Here is a 19,297-nt window from a genome sequence, read left to right on the forward strand (position 1 = left end):
TTTTTTACACATTATGTCCTTTACGCTAATTGGGTTAGAAAAACTCAGTTAAATACCCTCACGTGAGGCGCATGTGAGGGCATTTTTGTCTTTTCGTCTGTACCTGCAAATTTATAACTCCTTCCCCTCATTTCTCTCTTCTTTCTCTCTCTACGCCACCACCATCACCACACCATCACCATACCACAACCACTCCGACCACCATACCATGACCCACTCCGGCCACCATACCCTGACCCATTTCTAAACCTTAACAACAGAAACAAAACTAAATCAAATACCCCCTACCTATATGCTAATTCTTGAAATTAACTTAGGGCTTTGATAATTTAGATGGTTATGAAGAATACCCAGAAACAATCTGAGACAACTCATCATCGTGATGCTCGATTTTTAAAGCCACGTCATCCATATCGAAAGCCACGACGACTTTAGATTTCCGGTGTTTGATTTTGTGATCTGGGTCGGTGTTAGATTTCTGGCGAAAGCAAAGGCGGCAGAGATACCGGCGGTGGCGGCGATGGAATGGAATGGAATGGAATCTGCACGATTTTTAGTGGGTTGGAGTGTTGTAGAGGATGATGGGCTAGACACGATTTTTCCGGCAAGGGTTTCAGATCTTGGCAAATTGAAGACGTCCGTGAAGGGGCAAATTGACCGGAAGATGGATCTGGGTTTGTGGGTTCTCCGGCGAGTTGGATCTGGGTTTGTGGGTTCTAAGCCGTTTGGTGTTGCAGGTTGGCCGGGATAAACGGTGGTCGGATCTAATGGTGGTCACAGAGATGGTGACACTTGTTGGTGGGGATAAGCGGTGGTGATGTTGGGTGTTGCAGCCTTGCAGGTGGTGGCGGTGGTGATGGTGGCCGGGAGAGTGGTGGAAGAATGAAAGAGTTTGGAGGTGGAATGGAGATGAAGATGGAGATGGGTTGGAGAGAGAGAGAGAGAGAGAGAGTTTATTTTATAAATATGAATTATTAATATATATTAAATTATTTTGAACTACTTCGTTGAAAAGACCAAAATGCCCTAACATGCGCCTCACGTGAGGGTATTTAACTGAGTTTTTCTAACCCAGTTAGCGTAAAGGACATAACGTGTTGGAAAAAAATGTTTAAAGGACAAAAAACTAAAAAAAGAACACGAACCATAATTTGACTTTTTTTAAAGGACAAATTTTGTAATTCTGTCAAAAATCAAAAAAAAAAACATACACACACAAGCATTCTAATATTTAATGAAAAGATATTCTCATATTCTAGAATAGACGTTTACAAAAATATTACGCGTTTCACATCTAAATGGCACTCCCGTAATTAACCCCAAATTAAAGGGCATAAACATAACAATATTCACCGATGAATTAGCGCGGCCCTATAAATTGAGTGGCTGGGTGTTTCACCATCTTCATCTTCATCTTCATCTTCATCTTCATATTCATACTTGAAATTGAAATTAGGGTTTTTTTGGAAGATCAATTTGGGGAAAATGGCATCTGAAGAAGGAATCGTGATTGGTGTACACAACCCTGATCAGTGGAAAGAGCAGCTTGAGAAACACAAGGGTTCTCAGAAACTGGTATAATTATAAATATATATATAACTATAACCCTAAAATTATTATTATTATTATTTTGTGTAATTGGTTATTGTTTGTTCCGATCGATTGAATTGTGACATACCCTTTTTGGGTTTTTGTTAATTTTGCTATTTGGAGGGCCAATTAGGGTTTTTTTTATGTTATATGATTGATTTTAATTGATTGATTTTGAATTGATTGACAGGTGGTGGTGGATTTCACGGCGTCGTGGTGCGGTCCGTGCCGTGTGATTGCACCGATCCTTGCTGATTTCGCCAAGAAGATGCCACGTGTTGCTTTCCTGAAAGTTGATATTGATGAAGTGGAGGTAAATGTTTGAAATTGATTGGTGCTTATGTCGTTTACGGGTGTAAACGAGCCGAGTCAAGCCTGAGCTTTTCAGGGCTTGAGCTTGGCTTGTAAGTAGTTTTAGTTTTTAAATGTTTGAAACTCTTGGAAGAGAGTAGTTTTTCAAGCTCGAGCGGTCCGGAGTCATTTATTATTTGTTTATTAAATTTTTGTTATACTTAAAGCATTTTTGATATTGAATTTGAAAAGGCCTTTTCAAAAAGTAATTGTGAAAAGGTAGGATTTGAGCTTTATAGAATACTGTTTTTTAACCCTTTTCAAAAACAAAAAAAAGGATTATCATAATTGCCAAACACATTTTAGCTTATCGGCTTTTTGAAAACACCATTCAGTCAATAAGCATTTTTCAAACTTAATGCCAAACATGTTTTTATACTTATCTTTTGTGTATGTCTTAATTATTTATTTTATAATATAACATAATTTGTATTATATGTGTTTTTCACAATTTTATTTATAACAATAATTATTATAAAATTAAATGTATAATATATTAACAAATAATACATTTTCGAGCTGGCTTGATCTTAACAAGTGAAGCTTGGCCCTAGTCTTGTTTACTAAACAAAGCTTAATTTTAGGCTCGAGCTCGTGTCAGCTTCGAGCTTTGATGAGCCAGTCTTGAGTAACTCATGAGCGGTTCGTTTGTTTGCACCCATAATGTTGATATTGTTTTAAAATTGGATATTATAAGCTTGAAAATGACGAATTGATTGGTGTTTGTTTGTTTATAGAGTGTTGCTCAGGAGTATTCGATTGAAGCAATGCCGACTTTCTTGTTCTTCAAGAATGGTGAGGTGATTGACAAGGTTGTGGGTGCTAAGAAGGATGATCTCCATGCCTGCATCGTCAAGCATGCCGCACCTGCTGCAACTGTATCCTCTGCTTAGATATGTTTATGATGATGATGTTTCAGCAACTTGTTTGAATCTTTTTTGTAATGGATGATGATTATGAACTTTTAGGTCTTCGTAACCTGTTTGGTGATTGTGATTTGGTCTATTATGCATAAATTAAAGTTGCTGAAGTTTTATGGTTTATAAGTTTGTAACTTTCTTTTTTGTGTTTTGATTTATTTGTCATTGGATAGAATTTATTTTTTATTTATATAATATTAAAAAGAATATTTACTAGACCATTAATATTTTTAGACCATTAAATGGAAGAATATTAGCATCTTGACCCTTTTAAGACCAAAAAGACATGTTGAGTTTGAAAATGAGGAAAATAGGTCACAAGACTTAAAAAGGAAATAACCATAATGGATATAAGTATATGCTTTATGCGTATGTTACTATATCGTATGGTTAAAAGATAGATGATTGTCATTGTTTAGCCAGATTCCCGTGTGGCTATTTTCAATGGCTTGTCACGTACTTGTCACGTAGAAGATTCCGTAAGTTTGGATTTGTCTTTAGTCTTAATGAGTTAAGAGTTAGAACATAAATTGCAATCACAGGAAACTTGCTATAGGGTGCAAGAGCTTGAAGTTTATATACACTTTGTCTCTCGACTCAAATCAATACATCTGAGAGAAAAATATATAATATGTATATTATTAATCATACAACTATCATTATTTTTTTACCCACAATCATGTGAACATATCTTAGATATTTTGATATGATGGTAATATTGTACAGTAATTCGATACAATTATATTACATGTGACAAATGATAGATATTTTGGTGATATATAACGTAATTAGATACATGTTTTTCGTGTGAACATAACGTGATGTAATATATTGATAAGATGGAAATCAGATACATTTATTATTAGATGAAAAGTTACTTTTTTAGTCAAATTATTATTAAATGATTAGTTGTAACGGATTTGCTCATTAATGATTTATTTTAAAATTAACTTTTTTTTAGCGAGAAGAAACTCTAATACTTAAATTCACACCATTAAAAGTTCAACATGTTGTAAATGAGAAAAATTATATTTATCACCAAGGCACCAAATACACACAGCTTGATAATAATTTAAATATAATTGTAAAAGTTTTATTTATTTTTTTTAAATTAGCGAACGAGAAGCAACTGAACTCGGGAAAAAAAGATAAATTCATTCTTTGTAGCACAATGACTCAAATGTATCATGGGTTTTATGAAAGACAAAAGCGTCGAGGAAAGAAGACAACAACTAAGCCCTTTATTAGTTGTCTGTATTAAAACAAGGTACAAGCTATAGTGTCGAGGAAAGAAGACAACAACTATAGCTTGGTAGCACAATGACTCAAATGTATCATGGGTTTTATGAAAGACAAAAGTGTCGAGGAAAGAAGACAACAACTAAGCCCTTTATTAATTGTCTGTATTAAAACAAGGTACAAGCTATAATTTAGTGATTATTTAAGCTCTTCTCTCCAACGTTATTTTTATATCGGAAAAAGCATGCATTAGAAACAAGCTCATATGTTTTATTGTTTTATCGAAAAAATGCATGTTTTATTGTTGATACACTTGTGAAGTTTTGCATATAATGAAATTGTAAGAGGACGTTTTGTAATCAGCCCCTCAATATAATCAATATTGCCTACTTTATTTACTAAAGGCTCGAGACTTTATGCTTTGGTTACTAGATGTAGACTTCTCCAGAGTCCAGAGGTCATCCATCCATTAATTGCGAATACCTGAAAATGCTTAACTATGGAGTTTTGCTATCATCAATAACTAATAAGCCCAAAACGTGTTAGTTATTTGAGTTCATATGTTTTATTATGAGGTTGAGTATCTCTCATGTCCATGAACGACATGAAATTTTATATAGAGTGTCACAAACATCCTCCTTATGGACTCATCATCTTCAATGAAGCTTGTCCCCAAAATCTTGACTAGAGATGTGAGATATAGCTAAGGTGTTCCAAACACCTTGGGGACACATCGTTTTTGAAGAGGTTTTGCCCACAACCCCGAACGAAAAGTGAGTGCGCTTGATACCATTTGTAACATCTGACCGTTTATACCAATTAATACTACATGTTTTTACTAGGAGTTAAGGACTTTTCCTTTTATTATCATAACAAATACTTTCTAAGAGGTCACTCATCGGACGAGTCTACTAAAATTATTTTGTTATTGAGCTCTTCTTTCATCTATAGTCAATACTCGTAAGATGTATTAGTGACAGATAAGGTCATACATTTCTTTTGAGCTCATATGATTGATTTGAGATTTGATAGGGTGTTACAAATTTTATATGACATATAAGGATAAATGATTAAAGTGGATATGCAGCCACACTATCATGTAACTTCCAAATATACGTGTAATATATTGAAAAAATAACTAGTTTTATGATTTCTAGGAATACCAATCATCATACGACTGATGAGCTTGATCTCACATATGTTATGAGCGAAAATAGTAACAAAACTGAAAAGAAAGGGACTATAATTTAATTAGTGAAGATTAGGGACTTAATACATAACTTTTTATATACATAGATGACTATTTTTGTGATACAAAACAAAGAAAATCAACTTTTATGGTAATTTGGTTATCTAAGGTTTCCTATTATTGGTAGTTAGCACATACTAATTTGGCTATCTAAGGTTTACAATAATTTCCTATTTAATTAACCTGTCTTACAAATCCCATGCTTTGTTTTCTTTTGTTCAAATGAGGTCTACTTCATTTCAAATCCTTTTTTAGCGAGTTTAACTTTTGTTAGAATGTTAGTAGTAGGACCGTCCAAACCGCTCGACGCTCGAACTCGCTCGCCGCTCGCTCGAAAATTGCTCGGAAAATGCTCGCTCGTTTTTTCGCTCAATTGAAAACGAGCCGCTCTGCTCGGTTCGGTTTGTAAACGAGCCAAGCAACGAGCAAGGGTCTGCTCGGTTCGGCTCGGCTCGAATATTAATTAATTTTATATATAATTATATATGAACAAATATATATATATAGACAAAACACATAAATATAAGCTTACAATTATTTTCATGCCTTTAAATTTTTCATATTCCGTTAATTTTATAGATTTATTTGTTCGATTCAAGTTTTCAGAATAATAAAAGTTTGTTTGCATGATCATTATATCTCACTGTAAACTTATTTATGATAAAAATTTACAATATATTACATGTTTGTCTAAAAACTACTAATTTATTTATAAAATATATTATTTACAGCATTCAAATTTGTTTCTTATTGAATTTTTAAAGTGAAAAAGAAATAAATAATGCTCGAAATTGCTCGATGTTCGATCGAAAAATGCTCAATTCGATTTTGGCTCGTTTCGGTTTTCGCTCGGTTTGAATTTCAGCTGCTCGGTTCGATTCGGTTGTAAACGAGCCAAGCAACGAGCAACGCTTCGCTCGGTTCGGCTCGGCTCGTGAACAACCCTAGTTAGTAGAGGTTGGTCTTTAATGTATCTTGATTTGTTTAGTTTATCGGTTTACTTTGACCATTAACCGTTTTGAGATTAAGATTTAAAAGGTTCGGACTCGAACATTCATATTGCTTTGAAATTTTTAATTGGACATAAAGATAAACATGTGTAAGTGTATCTTTTTTGTTTTTAAATATTATTAGAATGTATAATTTTTAAAGAAACAATTTTATTTATTTTTTTATATTATTATTTTCTAAGATTGAATTCTAAATAGACCTTTTGAACTAAGGCTAATCGGCGAGGGCATTAGCTGGTCTAGGTAAGTAAAACGTGGAGGCGTTAAACACTGCGTTGGTGGGGCGGTAATTAGTTAACGTTTGAAGGTTTAGAGGGGGTGACGTTACTCGTGGTGGCGCCCCCCTACGTTATATGCTCGGCCTAAGCACGAAAATAAAAGTTTAAACAACTATTCAATCGCAAAGAAGAAGCGTGGATCGGCTCACTGGTAGACGATCAACTTTCCTCGGGTATGAGTGTGCTAGATCACCGATGGTTTTCCGGAGTATGAATTCTTCCACCTACAAAATGAGCAGCACCGTGAACTTACCCCTCAGAAAGGGACAGAGGGGTCCTCTTTGGGGTAACCCTCCGGTGTGAGAATAAGAGATTGTAGGAGAATAATAATAATAATCTGAGAGTGAGTAAGGAATTAGAGTGTATTTTCTTGCTTACCTCCCCTTGTGGAGGTGGTGTGGTATTTATAGTGTTAGGGTTTCCAATGATTGGGCTCAGATCCCATTAGGGCCTTTTTGGCCTCCTCCTATTGCTTCGCGCCACGTGTCCTTATGACACCTGGTGCTTTTTCATTGATTATTCTCTGACCAAGGTATTTCACCTGACCCATGTGCAATCACGTGGTAGCACATGAGTTTTGCTGAGTTGTCCACCTTTCATTGGCAGCTGTCAACATCAGCATATTCTTTATTCCTTAAAGGATACTTTCTGGAAGGTTGTCTGATGAGCACAATCAGGGTTGTCCTTATCCTGATTTGGATAAGGACGAGGTTGATTATGTGCATGTGTGATATGCGCCTATCCTGAGGATGCGCGAGGTCTTCTCTTTATTCTCACGCGCAGATGTTTCATGCGCGGATGTTTCATGCGTGAGCATATGTGATATGCGCCACGCGCAGATGCGCCACGCGCAGATGTGATATGCGTGAGCATATATGGTGCGTGAGCATGTGATACGCGTGAGCATATGTGATATGCGTGAGCATATGTGATATGTGCCATGCACATAGGTTTTGGCTTTGTGCCTTCATGACATCTTGATTTCAAGCCTCTTGTCTATATCTTGTGGGTTGACCCGCCCCGCTCGATGTTAAGGCGGGTGCATACCTCTTCAGTAAGCTTTTGAGATAATGGGTAACAACTAGATCCTTCTCGAATAAAAGGGGCAAAATGGAACACAAATGTATTATTCCATGACAACGACACGTGGCAATCAATCGTTAGATAACCCCGTAGAATGCACGCAGTCTATTTGCATCAGTTAACTCCAACCGTCCGATCAAGACCAACTTTTTGACTGCACACTCAATCACGAGTTCCACTTTTAACAAAAGAGACTTTTGCCTTATGGTCCCTAAATTATTCGTTGTTCGCAAAATATACACTAAGTAATTAAGGTGAGTTTGGTTTAGTTTTGTATGAGGAATTACCTTTGATATTCAAATTAAAGAAACATGGAATTTAAAAAAACTTGGCACCCATAAAAAAATGAGTTTGTTATTCATTTTGACGTCAAAATAATAAAAAAAACTGGAATATATCATGTTATCACTATGACTAATAACCCTGATGTAGTCCCATTTTTTGAATCGGTGCTACTACACTGAATTCCTTCACATCTTAAAATGAAAGTTAATTTTTTTTGGCATGTAAACACGTTAAGAATCTAAATCACATTCTAATTAATCAATTTTTTTCAACCAGACAGGTTATAAAATATTTTACAGTTACGACTCCTTTAAATTCTACGAACCAAGCGGATATTTGGTATACCCATTTCCCAAGAAACTTTATACTTTGAAACTAAGAGCATCTCCAATGTTGGACATTCACAAACCATCTCATAAAATATTTAAACTTGTACGTATATGTGTGTGTGTGTGAGATGGGTCCCCCATTCAAGACCGTTTGGTAGTTTGCAGCCACAAACTTGGTCCATGGACTTCACGTCCACAATGGTGAAGTTTGTGTTTCGTCGTCCGCCCAATTCCACCTCATCCAAACACCAACTAAATCCAAGCATTAGAGATCCTATTAAGGGTGTGTCTGGCTAAGGCTGAGCTTTGCAAAGTTGCTTATTTTCTTTTCAAAAAACAAATAAGTAAATAATCATCATAAAAGCGTTTCTAGGTTTTGTTTTTTGTTGTGTTAAGTAGATGGTTTTCAGAAGCAAGAAATTTAAACCTTTTGTTTTGCTTTTGGAATACCACATTACCAATATACACACCATTTCATTATCTGTAAAACTTGTAAATATTTAAGAGTGTCTTTTGTTGGTCATCTTACATTTTGTTTTTTCCAAACACAAAAGCTAATCAAAACACTTTTCTTAAAAAAACTACTTTTGAAAAAACCATAAGTAATTAAACACTTTTATCAAAAGCAATTTCGGAGTTAAATAAGCTTTAACCAAACACCCTTTAAGAGTTCAATCATCATCCTTCTAAAAAAACCACACCACAAAAGTTAAAAACCTCACTATCACAAATTTATATGGGAGATATGAGGGATGACCCTGACTTGCCATGGTTCGAGTCCCGATCTCACCCGGTTTTACCGGCTCCTTGCTGTCGTGCCATTTGGCAGGCGTGGGGGTCGGGTTTTATCCGCCGAATCCCTCAATAGGTGGACCGCTAGGGGATCCGTCCGTCCAGACTTGTTGCCGGATCGGGCTACACACCAAAGTTAAAAACACGAAGTTATAAACTTACATTGCCATTCTCGTAAACAGAGCATAGTTCCAGGTCTACTTGATACTTCAGTTATAGTATGAGGACACAAAAGTAAAACTTGCTCTTTCAGAAACACTAAAGCCCTTTTCACACACACACCAAAACACACACTCATCTCTCCAGAAGCCAAAGCCATGACAAGCCCCTCAGCTTCTTCTCGCAAGGTATATTATTATTAATTAATATTAATATTATTATTATTATTATACCTATACATACATCTCTAATTCCAGATTTATTATTATTATTATTATTATTAACGATCGGTTAATTATGGAACAAATAGCAGGTGTTAAGCAAGATCGCAACGAATCGGCTTCAGAAGGAGCTAATGGAGTGGCAGGTGAATCCACCTGCTGGATTCAAACACAAAGTCACTGATAATCTTCAACGGTGAGATCTTAATTAATCTCTGTTTATTTTGTTTACCGTGTGTTAGGTTCTATTTAATTTGGTGGTACTTAGGGTTTAGTGTTTTGGTATTTGGTGTGTAGATGGGTAATTGAGGTCAACGGTGCACCGGGGACTTTGTATGCTAATGAAACTTTTCAATTGCAAGTTGATTTCCCTGAACATTACCCTATGGAAGCCCCACAGGTAATAAACACTCTTGATGATGATAGTATTTATCGGACAAACGAACGGTTAACAAACAGCTAATTAAACGAAATTGCTTGTTCGTGTTTGTGTTTGTTTGTGTTCGTTCATTTAGGAAATAAACTTGTTTGTGAACGGTTTGCGAACACACACGAACGAACACAAATGAACACAATTGAACGAACATGGTGTTTATTTGTAAATAATTTTGCTTAAATCTATATGGTAAGATTTGGAAAGTCATTAAAAAGTATTAAAAATGAACAAAACCAACCAAACAAACATAAACGAACATAAACAAACAAAACTTCTTGTCCATGCTCGTATGTTAATGAAATAAATTTGTTTTGTGAACGGTTCAGGAACACAATTGAACGAACATGGTCTCTATTCGTAAATAATTTTGCTTAAATCTATATGGTAAGAACAGAAACATCATTATAAAGTATATAAAACCTTTAATGAACAAAAAAAACGTAGACAAACACATTACTGGACGTTCACGGTCTCTGTTCGTGTTCATTTTTATAGTAGATCGAACAAAATTACTTGTTCATGTTCGTTCGTTTATTAGAGGAACTTCTGGCTGAAAGTTCAGTTTGTTGACAACCGTAATTAAGGTGAATGAAATTGTGGATTTTGTGAATGTAATGAATGGTTTTGTGTATTGAAGGTGCTACAAAACTGGAAGAATATAAGTTTCATCTTTATTGTGGAAGTTTAGGAGTGTTTGTAACTATTGCAGTTAGTGATTTTATTTGTTTGTTTTACTCTGTTGGTGTGACAGGTTATTTTTGTTCCTCCCGCTCCGCTTCATCCGCACATTTATAGCAACGGCCACATTTGTTTAGGTATGTCTCATTACTAGCTGATTATGGTTTTCATTTTCTTTATATAGGTTCAAAATCTGTTGCATAAAGTAAAAAGCCTTAAGTGTGTGTAAATGATGGTGTACTTGGTTTTTAAAAGCGCGTGGTCATCCAATGCGTTTTGATCCCAAAAGCAGATGCATAATGCACTAAATAAAAATTTGTTTATAGATGATATATGAACTTGCTTACTTTTAAGCACTAAAATATAAAATATTCTCAATATCTCTTGTCAGATTTGTTGAATAACTAGTCTAATTTTTCAAATACTCAAACTTATTGTTCAATCGATGGTCAGATTTGTTTAATCAGATTTAAGAAACACAGACTCATTGCAATCAAGGTTCAATTTGTTTAAATACTAGCCAACTGTATAAGTCGTAACATAAGATTGCATCACGTGATGCGATTTCATCACCGCATCATGTGATGTAAGCTGAACATGCATTATGCACTCTTAATGTGCGCATTTTAAAACCAAGATGGTATAATTGTGATTGTATTGACAATGATATAACTAGGGTTTCCAAATGAGGGGGTGATTTACTATGACCCATGTTTACATAACGCTACTTTAGACATTTACTAGTTACATTGTGATGCAATAGTTTGTTGGTGTTGTATTGTGATGTAATAGATAGTAGTTAATATCTCACCAAATTGTTGTCGCTTCATGTGATATATCCATAACTGCTAGCTGTTATTGTGAAACCAAAATTTATTCAAATATTGTTGGATTTTGGGCATTTAATCCTCGATCTAATAATGAAATCTGTACATGACTGAGGGATTTCTTTTAATGGAAGATTATTTTCTTACTTTGAAGTTCATTGTTATAGGTTTTGGACATCTGGTTTGTAGAATGATTTTGTGCATAAACACATGAGTCATGGATTCATGGTCCCCTGCCATTATGGGGAAGGTGTTGGTGACCACATATCACTCCGATTTTAACTAAATAATTTAACTAAAAGGTGTCAAAATGTCGGATGCTTTATGGTCTATTATGTAGGCCCCATACACATTTCTCATAGTGTCAAGTTAATAGGACCAACCATATCATTTTCATTTATTCTCACATTATGCAAATGGGACCATACATAAAAGTGGCCTAAACGGATAAGACCTTAAGGTAATAAACTCTGTACTTTTGGTTTTCTAAATCTAACATATTATGCTATGAATGTAGTAAGTAAAATGAGAAATTTATGTTTTAACTTTGAAAACAATGAACTTTTTTACGTGTGCTGGAGGTTTCCGTACGTAATCTTTACAAGCATTGGGAGTTAGGCTGTAGTATAGTTTATGTTCCGTTGTGATTCTATTCTGAATAATAAACATTTGAGCTACTAGTCGTCATCTACTATTAAAGTCAGAGATCTGTGAGTATATATCTTGATTGATTGTTGTGTTTGCCTACTGGTGCAGATATATTGTATGATTCATGGTCCCCTGCCATGACTGTGAGCTCTGTATGCATCAGCATCCTCTCGATGTTGTCAAGCTCTCCTTCCAAGGTTTGTTTATTAAAACTGTTATTATCACGCTCATCTCTTTTGTCCGACTACAGTTATTCAAACCTTTACCTCTTCAAATCTAAATTTAACAAGGAAAACAATTCCAGTCAATTTGGATTTTGAATTGAGGCATTGTTAAAAAGTAGAAATGTAATATTTGGGATGTATTGGTGTTACAGACACGTCCAGCTGATGATGAACGCTACGTGAAGAACTGTAGGAATGGGCGATCTCCAAAGGAGACGAGATGGTGGTTCCATGACGATAAAGTATAACGTTAAAAATATAGGTAAAAGATATTCCAGTGTTTGTGATTTCATTGGATATCCTCTCTGCTTCCATATCTGGAAAAAAGAAAGAAATCATGAGATTAAGGTTTACATTTTAAACAGTGTTTTAACTTAAGTTATGACTCCAGTAAAACTGGTATGTCTGTGAGTCATGAATGATTGAATGAATGAATGTCCTATGATATGATGATGTACTTGTAAAGTGGTCGGCATTAATGACGAAGCTTGAAACTATTATTATTCGATGCAACCATTTTAATCCTCATGATCTAGGTTTAGGTTTCAGGCTAACAATTACAAGGATTAAGGTCTGCCCAGATGAAATGTGTTGCCAGCTTTGATAACTTACAGTTACAAAACATCATTATCATGTGTTTGGTTATATCATGTATGATAGATCACAACAAACATCATTCCCCTTGACCCTTGTATTCCATTTAGTTTTATCTTCATTAGCCTATAAGAACTTAGAATCTCATCTTAAGATTTTCTATATATCTTCAATAATATTTAATGGTAATGGAAAGCGTGAAAGGCTATACTACATATTTTTCACTTCACATTGTTAAGGGTTAAAACCACTCCCCATTCTAATATTTTCTCAAAAACACTCATGTTCTTTGTGTTCATACAAACATCCTTATAAATGCTTAATTTTTTACATCTACCACTTTTTACATCTAATCAAATTATACTTTTCTATACCAAATGAAAATATTTATATAAATAAGCAATAAAAAAATCTAACCGTGAAATAAGCAATAAAAAACCATATTTAAGCAACAAAAGATTTAACCACAAAATAAGCAATAAAATTGAACCATGAATAAGCAATAAAAATTTAACCATAACCACAAATATGCAATATAAAATATAATCATAAAATAAAGATTAAAAAACATATAGCCATAAAATAAAAAAAAATCTAACCATACAACAGAATATAAAAAATTTAGCCATAAAATAAAAAAATAAAAATATTACCCATTAAATTGCTTAATAATAACTTAGGGCTAGAAAAACCGAAATATAAAATATGATGAAAGAACACGTTGTAACTAAAGTAGCTACACGCAGTAGATATGGAAACAACTTAGTTTAATCTTCTTATTCCACCTATTCCCAAGTGAACTCACCCCCCATGGTCCAAATGGCCATAAAGAGTCATATGGTTTCCATTCGAGTGCTAGAAAGATCAAGTTTTAGGAAGAAAAATAATGATCAATAAAGAGTCAAATGGCCATAAACTGTCAAATTTTATTAGCTTATATGATAGTCTCTTTACTGCCTAATATATTCCATAAATATTTGGAGAACAAAGCATAGTTCATGGTTCTTGGAGACTTAACTACCAATCCACCCACACTTCTATCACAACAAACCTCACTCCATTTAACTCTTATATTCTCTTTAATTTATTTTATCTTCGTTAGCCCATAGGAAGTTAATTAGAATCTCATCTTAAGCCTTTTTATACCTTCTATAATATTTATTGGTAATGAAAAGTGTGAAAGACTATAGTCCATATTGTTCACTTCGCATTGTTAAAGGGTTAAAACCACTCGCAAACACGTTCGGTTAGTACATGGCCGGCCTCGAGAAAGCGAAAATTTTTTTGGGCCAAAGGCGAAAATTCTTTTTGGGCCTTAAGTAAATAAAACATTTTGTTGGGTTTAAACAATTTAATTTTAAATGAGCTTTTCTGATTATGATTTGAGTTAAGTAAAAAACTTTTGTATAAAAATAAGCTTAAATTGTCTCAAATAATACTGAAACCCACAACTTTCTGGTTAGATGTCATAGCTATTTACCACTAGAATAAACTAGTGGTTATATAAATATGTTGAAACATTGATTACACATATTTTTTGATAAAAATACATGTAATTTTTTTGAAATAAAAAATAAAATTTCGGGCCTAGCTGGATGTCGGGCCTATGACCGTCGACTACCCTGCCATGCCTCAAAGACGGCCCTGTAGTAGCCACGTTAGATTTCTACTAATTTTTCTAACACTCATTTTCTCTCTATTCGAACAAACATCCTTACAAATGGTTGACTTCCACGTCTACCACTTTGTACATCTAATCAAATTATACTTTTTTTTTTACCAAATGAAACTATTTATATAAATAAGCAATAAAATCTCTAACCATAAAATAAGCAATAAAAAACCATATTAACCATAAAAACAAATCTAACCATAAAATAAGCAACAAAAAATTCAACCATAAAATAAGCAATAAAATTGAACCATAAATAAACAATAAAAAATAAGCAATTCAAAATTTAACCATAAAATAAAAAATAAAAAATATATAACCAAAATAAAAAATAAAAAATCTAACCATAAAACATGATATAAAAAATTTAGCCAAAAAATAAAAAAATATTACCCATTAATTAGCTTAATAACTAAACACTTACTAATAGAAATATAAAATCATATGAAAGAACACTTTGCATATAGAAGTAACCACTAGTAGATATGGAAGCAAGTTGGTTTTCTACTTCTGATGACATTGATTATTAGTTATTGTTGCAGCTAGGTGATCTTGCAGTTGCTTTTATATATTGCGTATATAACTAATAATCTCTCTGTCTTTCACTACCATCTTTATTTGGTTCATCTTCTCTAGATTATTCACCAGGTACTGGGAATCACGGTCTGGTTGTGCTCAACGTGATGTTGTAAACCAAAGAACACTAAATGTTTCCTCTTTTCAATCAGATACTTATGCACTGAATATTTGTTTGGATGGATTAGTTAAGTGCATTATATGGCCATATGTTTTTTTTGTTGTAATACTGATGATGATGAACTCCATCTTTTGAGGTTAGATTTATATGGACACCAACAGTCTTATACAAATTACCAGCAGCAACAGCATGCACTACCAAACATGCTTCCGGTCATCAACAGTGGATTTTTAAATCGAGTCCCACAACTTGATTTTTTCGGGCATAACATTGTAAGTTTCTTACACCTTATTATTAGTTATATATTATCAGCGGCAAAATAGGCGGTTCGGTTGGGTAACGGGCCGGATTGGGTTTGGGTTAAAGTGGATATTTTTAAAAAGGTATCGATTGGGTTCGGTCATTTTAAGAAGGCACCAATTTGGTCCGGGTCAGAACATGTCATCTTAATGTATCAATTCAGTTCGTGTCAAAACGAGTCACCTCAAAACGTATTAATTTTGTTCAAATCAAAATGGGCCACTTAAAATGGTAACGAATTGGTTCGGGTCAAAACATCTGATCGTATCAATTTGGTTTGGATCCAAATGGACCATTGTAAAAAAAGTAATAATTTGGCTCGAGTCAAACTGGGTCATCGAAAACCCTTTCATACGAGTAACGTGTTGAATTTAGTTATTGCGAAAGAGGTAGTAACTTCTCATCTCATGTTATTATAAAGTACTAGAGTCTGCAAATCTGACCCATTTACTTTTGAATCGATCTGTTTGAGTTACATTTGTCAAACAGGTCCAAAGGGTAATTACTGTAGGCAATATATATATATATATTTAAATCGGTTTAGTAAACAGATTCATAATGACACTTTACTGTATAATGATAGAGATCTTGGGATAGTTTTTAATGTCAAGCCAACCCAAACTGTTACTTGACTCCAATTTTCCATCTATTGAAATCATTCAATGACTACAACTGAACTTTTTTGCATATGTTGAAGTCTGTAAACTTTATTAAAACTCTTCAAATATGCCCATTTTTCGCCTAAACTTGTATGTAAGACAAGAAGCAAGCATCAGCTGAATTAGTAAGTGAACATGCTTTTTTCATGCCTTGACTCTTTCATATACTTGCTATTTTTTTACAGGGTATATTATTTGATTGAGGTGGCCAAATGAATGGGCTGGGCTGCGCACGGTTGAGTAACAGGTGAAAACGGTCAAGTTTTAAGTGCAGGACATAACGGGTTGTTTTCATTAATAATCCTGCGTGATTAGAACTTTACTAGAAGATTTTTTTTTTAGATAATGACTAATACATCTTGGAATCAGATAAACTACCAAACTTATTAGCTTGAACAATAGTGTCTTTAATCTCCGTTAACTTTTATATCTTCTATAAAATTTATTGGTAATATAAAAGTTTGAGAAATAATGGCTATATATTGTTCACTTCACATTGCTAAGGATCAAAACATATATAAAAGGTGTCCGGTAACAGTAGTCGTCACATCACATTAGATTTCTACTAATCATTCAAAAACACTCATTGTCTCTCAATTCCTACATACATTTTACAAATTCTTATATTTCTACATCTACACCACTTTTTACACTTTTTTTTTGGTTTTTTAAACAACAAATTATTTCTATCGAAAGTCCCCCTAACCTTGCATTGCAAGGATTTAAACCCACTACCTCCATTTTAAAAGAGTGGACACCATACAACTAAACCACTTTTTACACTTAATAAAATTATTTTTCGTACCAAAAGAAATAAGCAATAAAAAATTTAACCATATTTAATAAGCATAAAAAGTTTAACCATAAATAAGCAATAAAAAGTCTAGCCATTAAATACACAAATAAAAATCTAACCAAAAATAAGCAATACGAAAATTAACCATATGATAAAGAGTAAAAAATCCAACCACAAAATAAAAAATAATAAATCTAGCCATAAAACAAAAAATAAAAAATCTAAACATAAAATAAAGTATAGAAAATTTAACCAAAAATAATAATAAAATAGTTTAATAATGAAAATCTCAGGGTTAAAAGTATAAAATATGATGAAAGAACACTTGTAAAGTAAAGAAGTTACACGCGTAGTAGTTATGAACACAACACAACTTAACGTGGTTTCTTGCTTCTATACGTTCATAAATTGCTGCTGTTTTTCATCTAGAGTTGCATCCAACTTTCATCTCCAATATCTATCTATGAGTTTTTACCATTCTCTCCATTATCATTATTATCATGGTAATTAACCATACTTATTATTTAGTTTACCACTTTTCCCCCAAGTTTCCGTTTCTTACTTTCTTTTAAATTCTGCTTACAAGTTTCATTTGACGCTTATATATTTATTTCTGTTCCACGCTCAAATTACTAATCACTTGTAAATTGTAATCGTTATGCTTTTAGTTTGGCATTGATATCCTTCATCCATGAATATGTAATTGTGAAAAATTTGCTATTAGTTGGAATTTTTGGTTTAAAAGAGTCATAATTATGTAACTGGTTTGATTATTGATGCATAATAATCTCCATATCTTTCACAACAATCTTTATTCGGTTTGTTTTCTCCCAACCATTTACTAGACCAAACAACATTGTAAGTTTTTTACACCTTATGATTGGTTATATATTATGAGTGTAAAAGCGGGTGGGACGGGTAACGGGCCGGGATGGGTTTGGGTCAAAAACGGCCAGATTTTTTTTTGATTCAGGTCATTTTTAAAAAGGTATCAAATTGGTCCATGTTAAAGCAGGTCATCTTAAAAGGGTATAAATTTGAATGCTCTTGTTTTGCCTCTTTGCTAGAGGTGGGCCATACAAATGGTTCGGGTGTAGGGATGAGCAAAATGGTATTGGGTACCGAGCTCATCCCTAGTCTGATAGTTTGAGTAATCGGTCAAAACGGTTAACTTTTAAGTGTGGTCAGAACCTAGAATTAGATGTGCCAACCTGCAATAACCTTTCTTCATTTATTTGTTTTTATCTATTTTCTTTGAAATTTGAAACTATCAATGTACAGAATATGACTTAAAAATCTACTACAAAAATATTCCTAGTTTGTTGTTTTTTTTTATTATTCATTTATTTGCCAACACAACCCGGACTGTATAATAATTTACTTCTTTTGACTCTCAATCTTGTTACTTAACTCCAATATTTCCATCTCTATTGAACTTGTTTTTTCCAAGCCTTATAATTGCGGTTTTTTAATAGGGTATCTTGTTTTGAATTTTTGATAAAGGTGGTCGAATGGGTTGAGTAACTGGTCAAAACGGTCAAATTATAAGTGCAGTCCCCCCCCCCCACCCCCCCACCCCCTCTTTTGGAGCTAACTAAAGCTTAAACAGAAAATGCAGTAAATGTCATGAAGCACATGTTTGACAAGCATGCAAGCTTCATTTAAAACATGCTGCCTCTTTAAGTAAGTTCTTTACTAAATATAAATTAAAATTTATGTTAAATACGTTTATCGTAAATATGGGCCAAAACATGTGACCAATATGTATGACAAACTAAGGAAATCTTTTTAGCTTCAAATCGAATAATAAGAACAAACAAAGATTTATAGGACTCAGAAAATATAGAATGATAACTACCCTTTTACTGTATTTTCGTTTCCTTATTCCATGTATTTTCAAGTGAACTCACCCCCATGGTCCAAATGCGCTATAAAGACTTCAAATCAGAAAGATAAAAGTTAGGACTTTAAACAAGTAATCTGATTTCCACTCTAAGATAAGAGTTCTAAAAAAAGTCAAGTTTTTGGGAGGAAAACGATGACTAAACAAAATCGAGTTTTTGTGAGGAAAATAATGACTAATACATCTTGGAATCAGACAAACTGCTAAATCTGATTAGCTTGAACAATAGCTTGTTTATTGCGTAATATATTCCATAAATGCTTCGAGATCAAAGTAACATTCATGGTTCATAATCCACCCACACTTTTATCACAACAAACATCACCCCATTTAACTCTCATTTTCCCTTTTATTTGT

At 33.7% G+C, this 19,297-nt stretch overlaps 2 protein-coding genes across 2 annotated transcripts; both read left to right on the forward strand.

Moving 5' to 3' along the window:
* Positions 1–1,401: 1,401 nt before the first annotated feature.
* LOC143539465 (thioredoxin H1-like) lies at positions 1,402–2,907 on the forward strand. Its single transcript, XM_077032777.1, has 3 exons — positions 1,402–1,575; positions 1,781–1,903; positions 2,679–2,907. Exons 1-3 carry the CDS (start codon positions 1,486–1,488, stop codon positions 2,832–2,834), a joined length of 369 nt encoding a protein of 122 aa, XP_076888892.1. The 5' UTR covers positions 1,402–1,485; the 3' UTR covers positions 2,835–2,907.
* Positions 2,908–9,363: 6,456 nt separating this feature from the next.
* Positions 9,364–12,817, forward strand: LOC143539466 (putative ubiquitin-conjugating enzyme E2 18). Its single transcript, XM_077032778.1, has 6 exons — positions 9,364–9,473; positions 9,599–9,702; positions 9,804–9,906; positions 10,694–10,757; positions 12,204–12,292; positions 12,472–12,817. The coding sequence occupies exons 1-6, from the start codon at positions 9,444–9,446 to the stop codon at positions 12,565–12,567; spliced, it is 486 nt and encodes a 161-aa protein (XP_076888893.1). The 5' UTR covers positions 9,364–9,443; the 3' UTR covers positions 12,568–12,817.
* Positions 12,818–19,297: the final 6,480 nt, after the last annotated feature.

The sequence above is a fragment of the Bidens hawaiensis genome, unplaced genomic scaffold, assembly GCF_021521415.1.
Source record: "Bidens hawaiensis isolate Kalapana, Puna unplaced genomic scaffold, B.hawaiensis_p1.1 tig00011896_1, whole genome shotgun sequence".
NCBI classification, from domain to species: Eukaryota; Viridiplantae; Streptophyta; class Magnoliopsida; order Asterales; family Asteraceae; genus Bidens; species Bidens hawaiensis.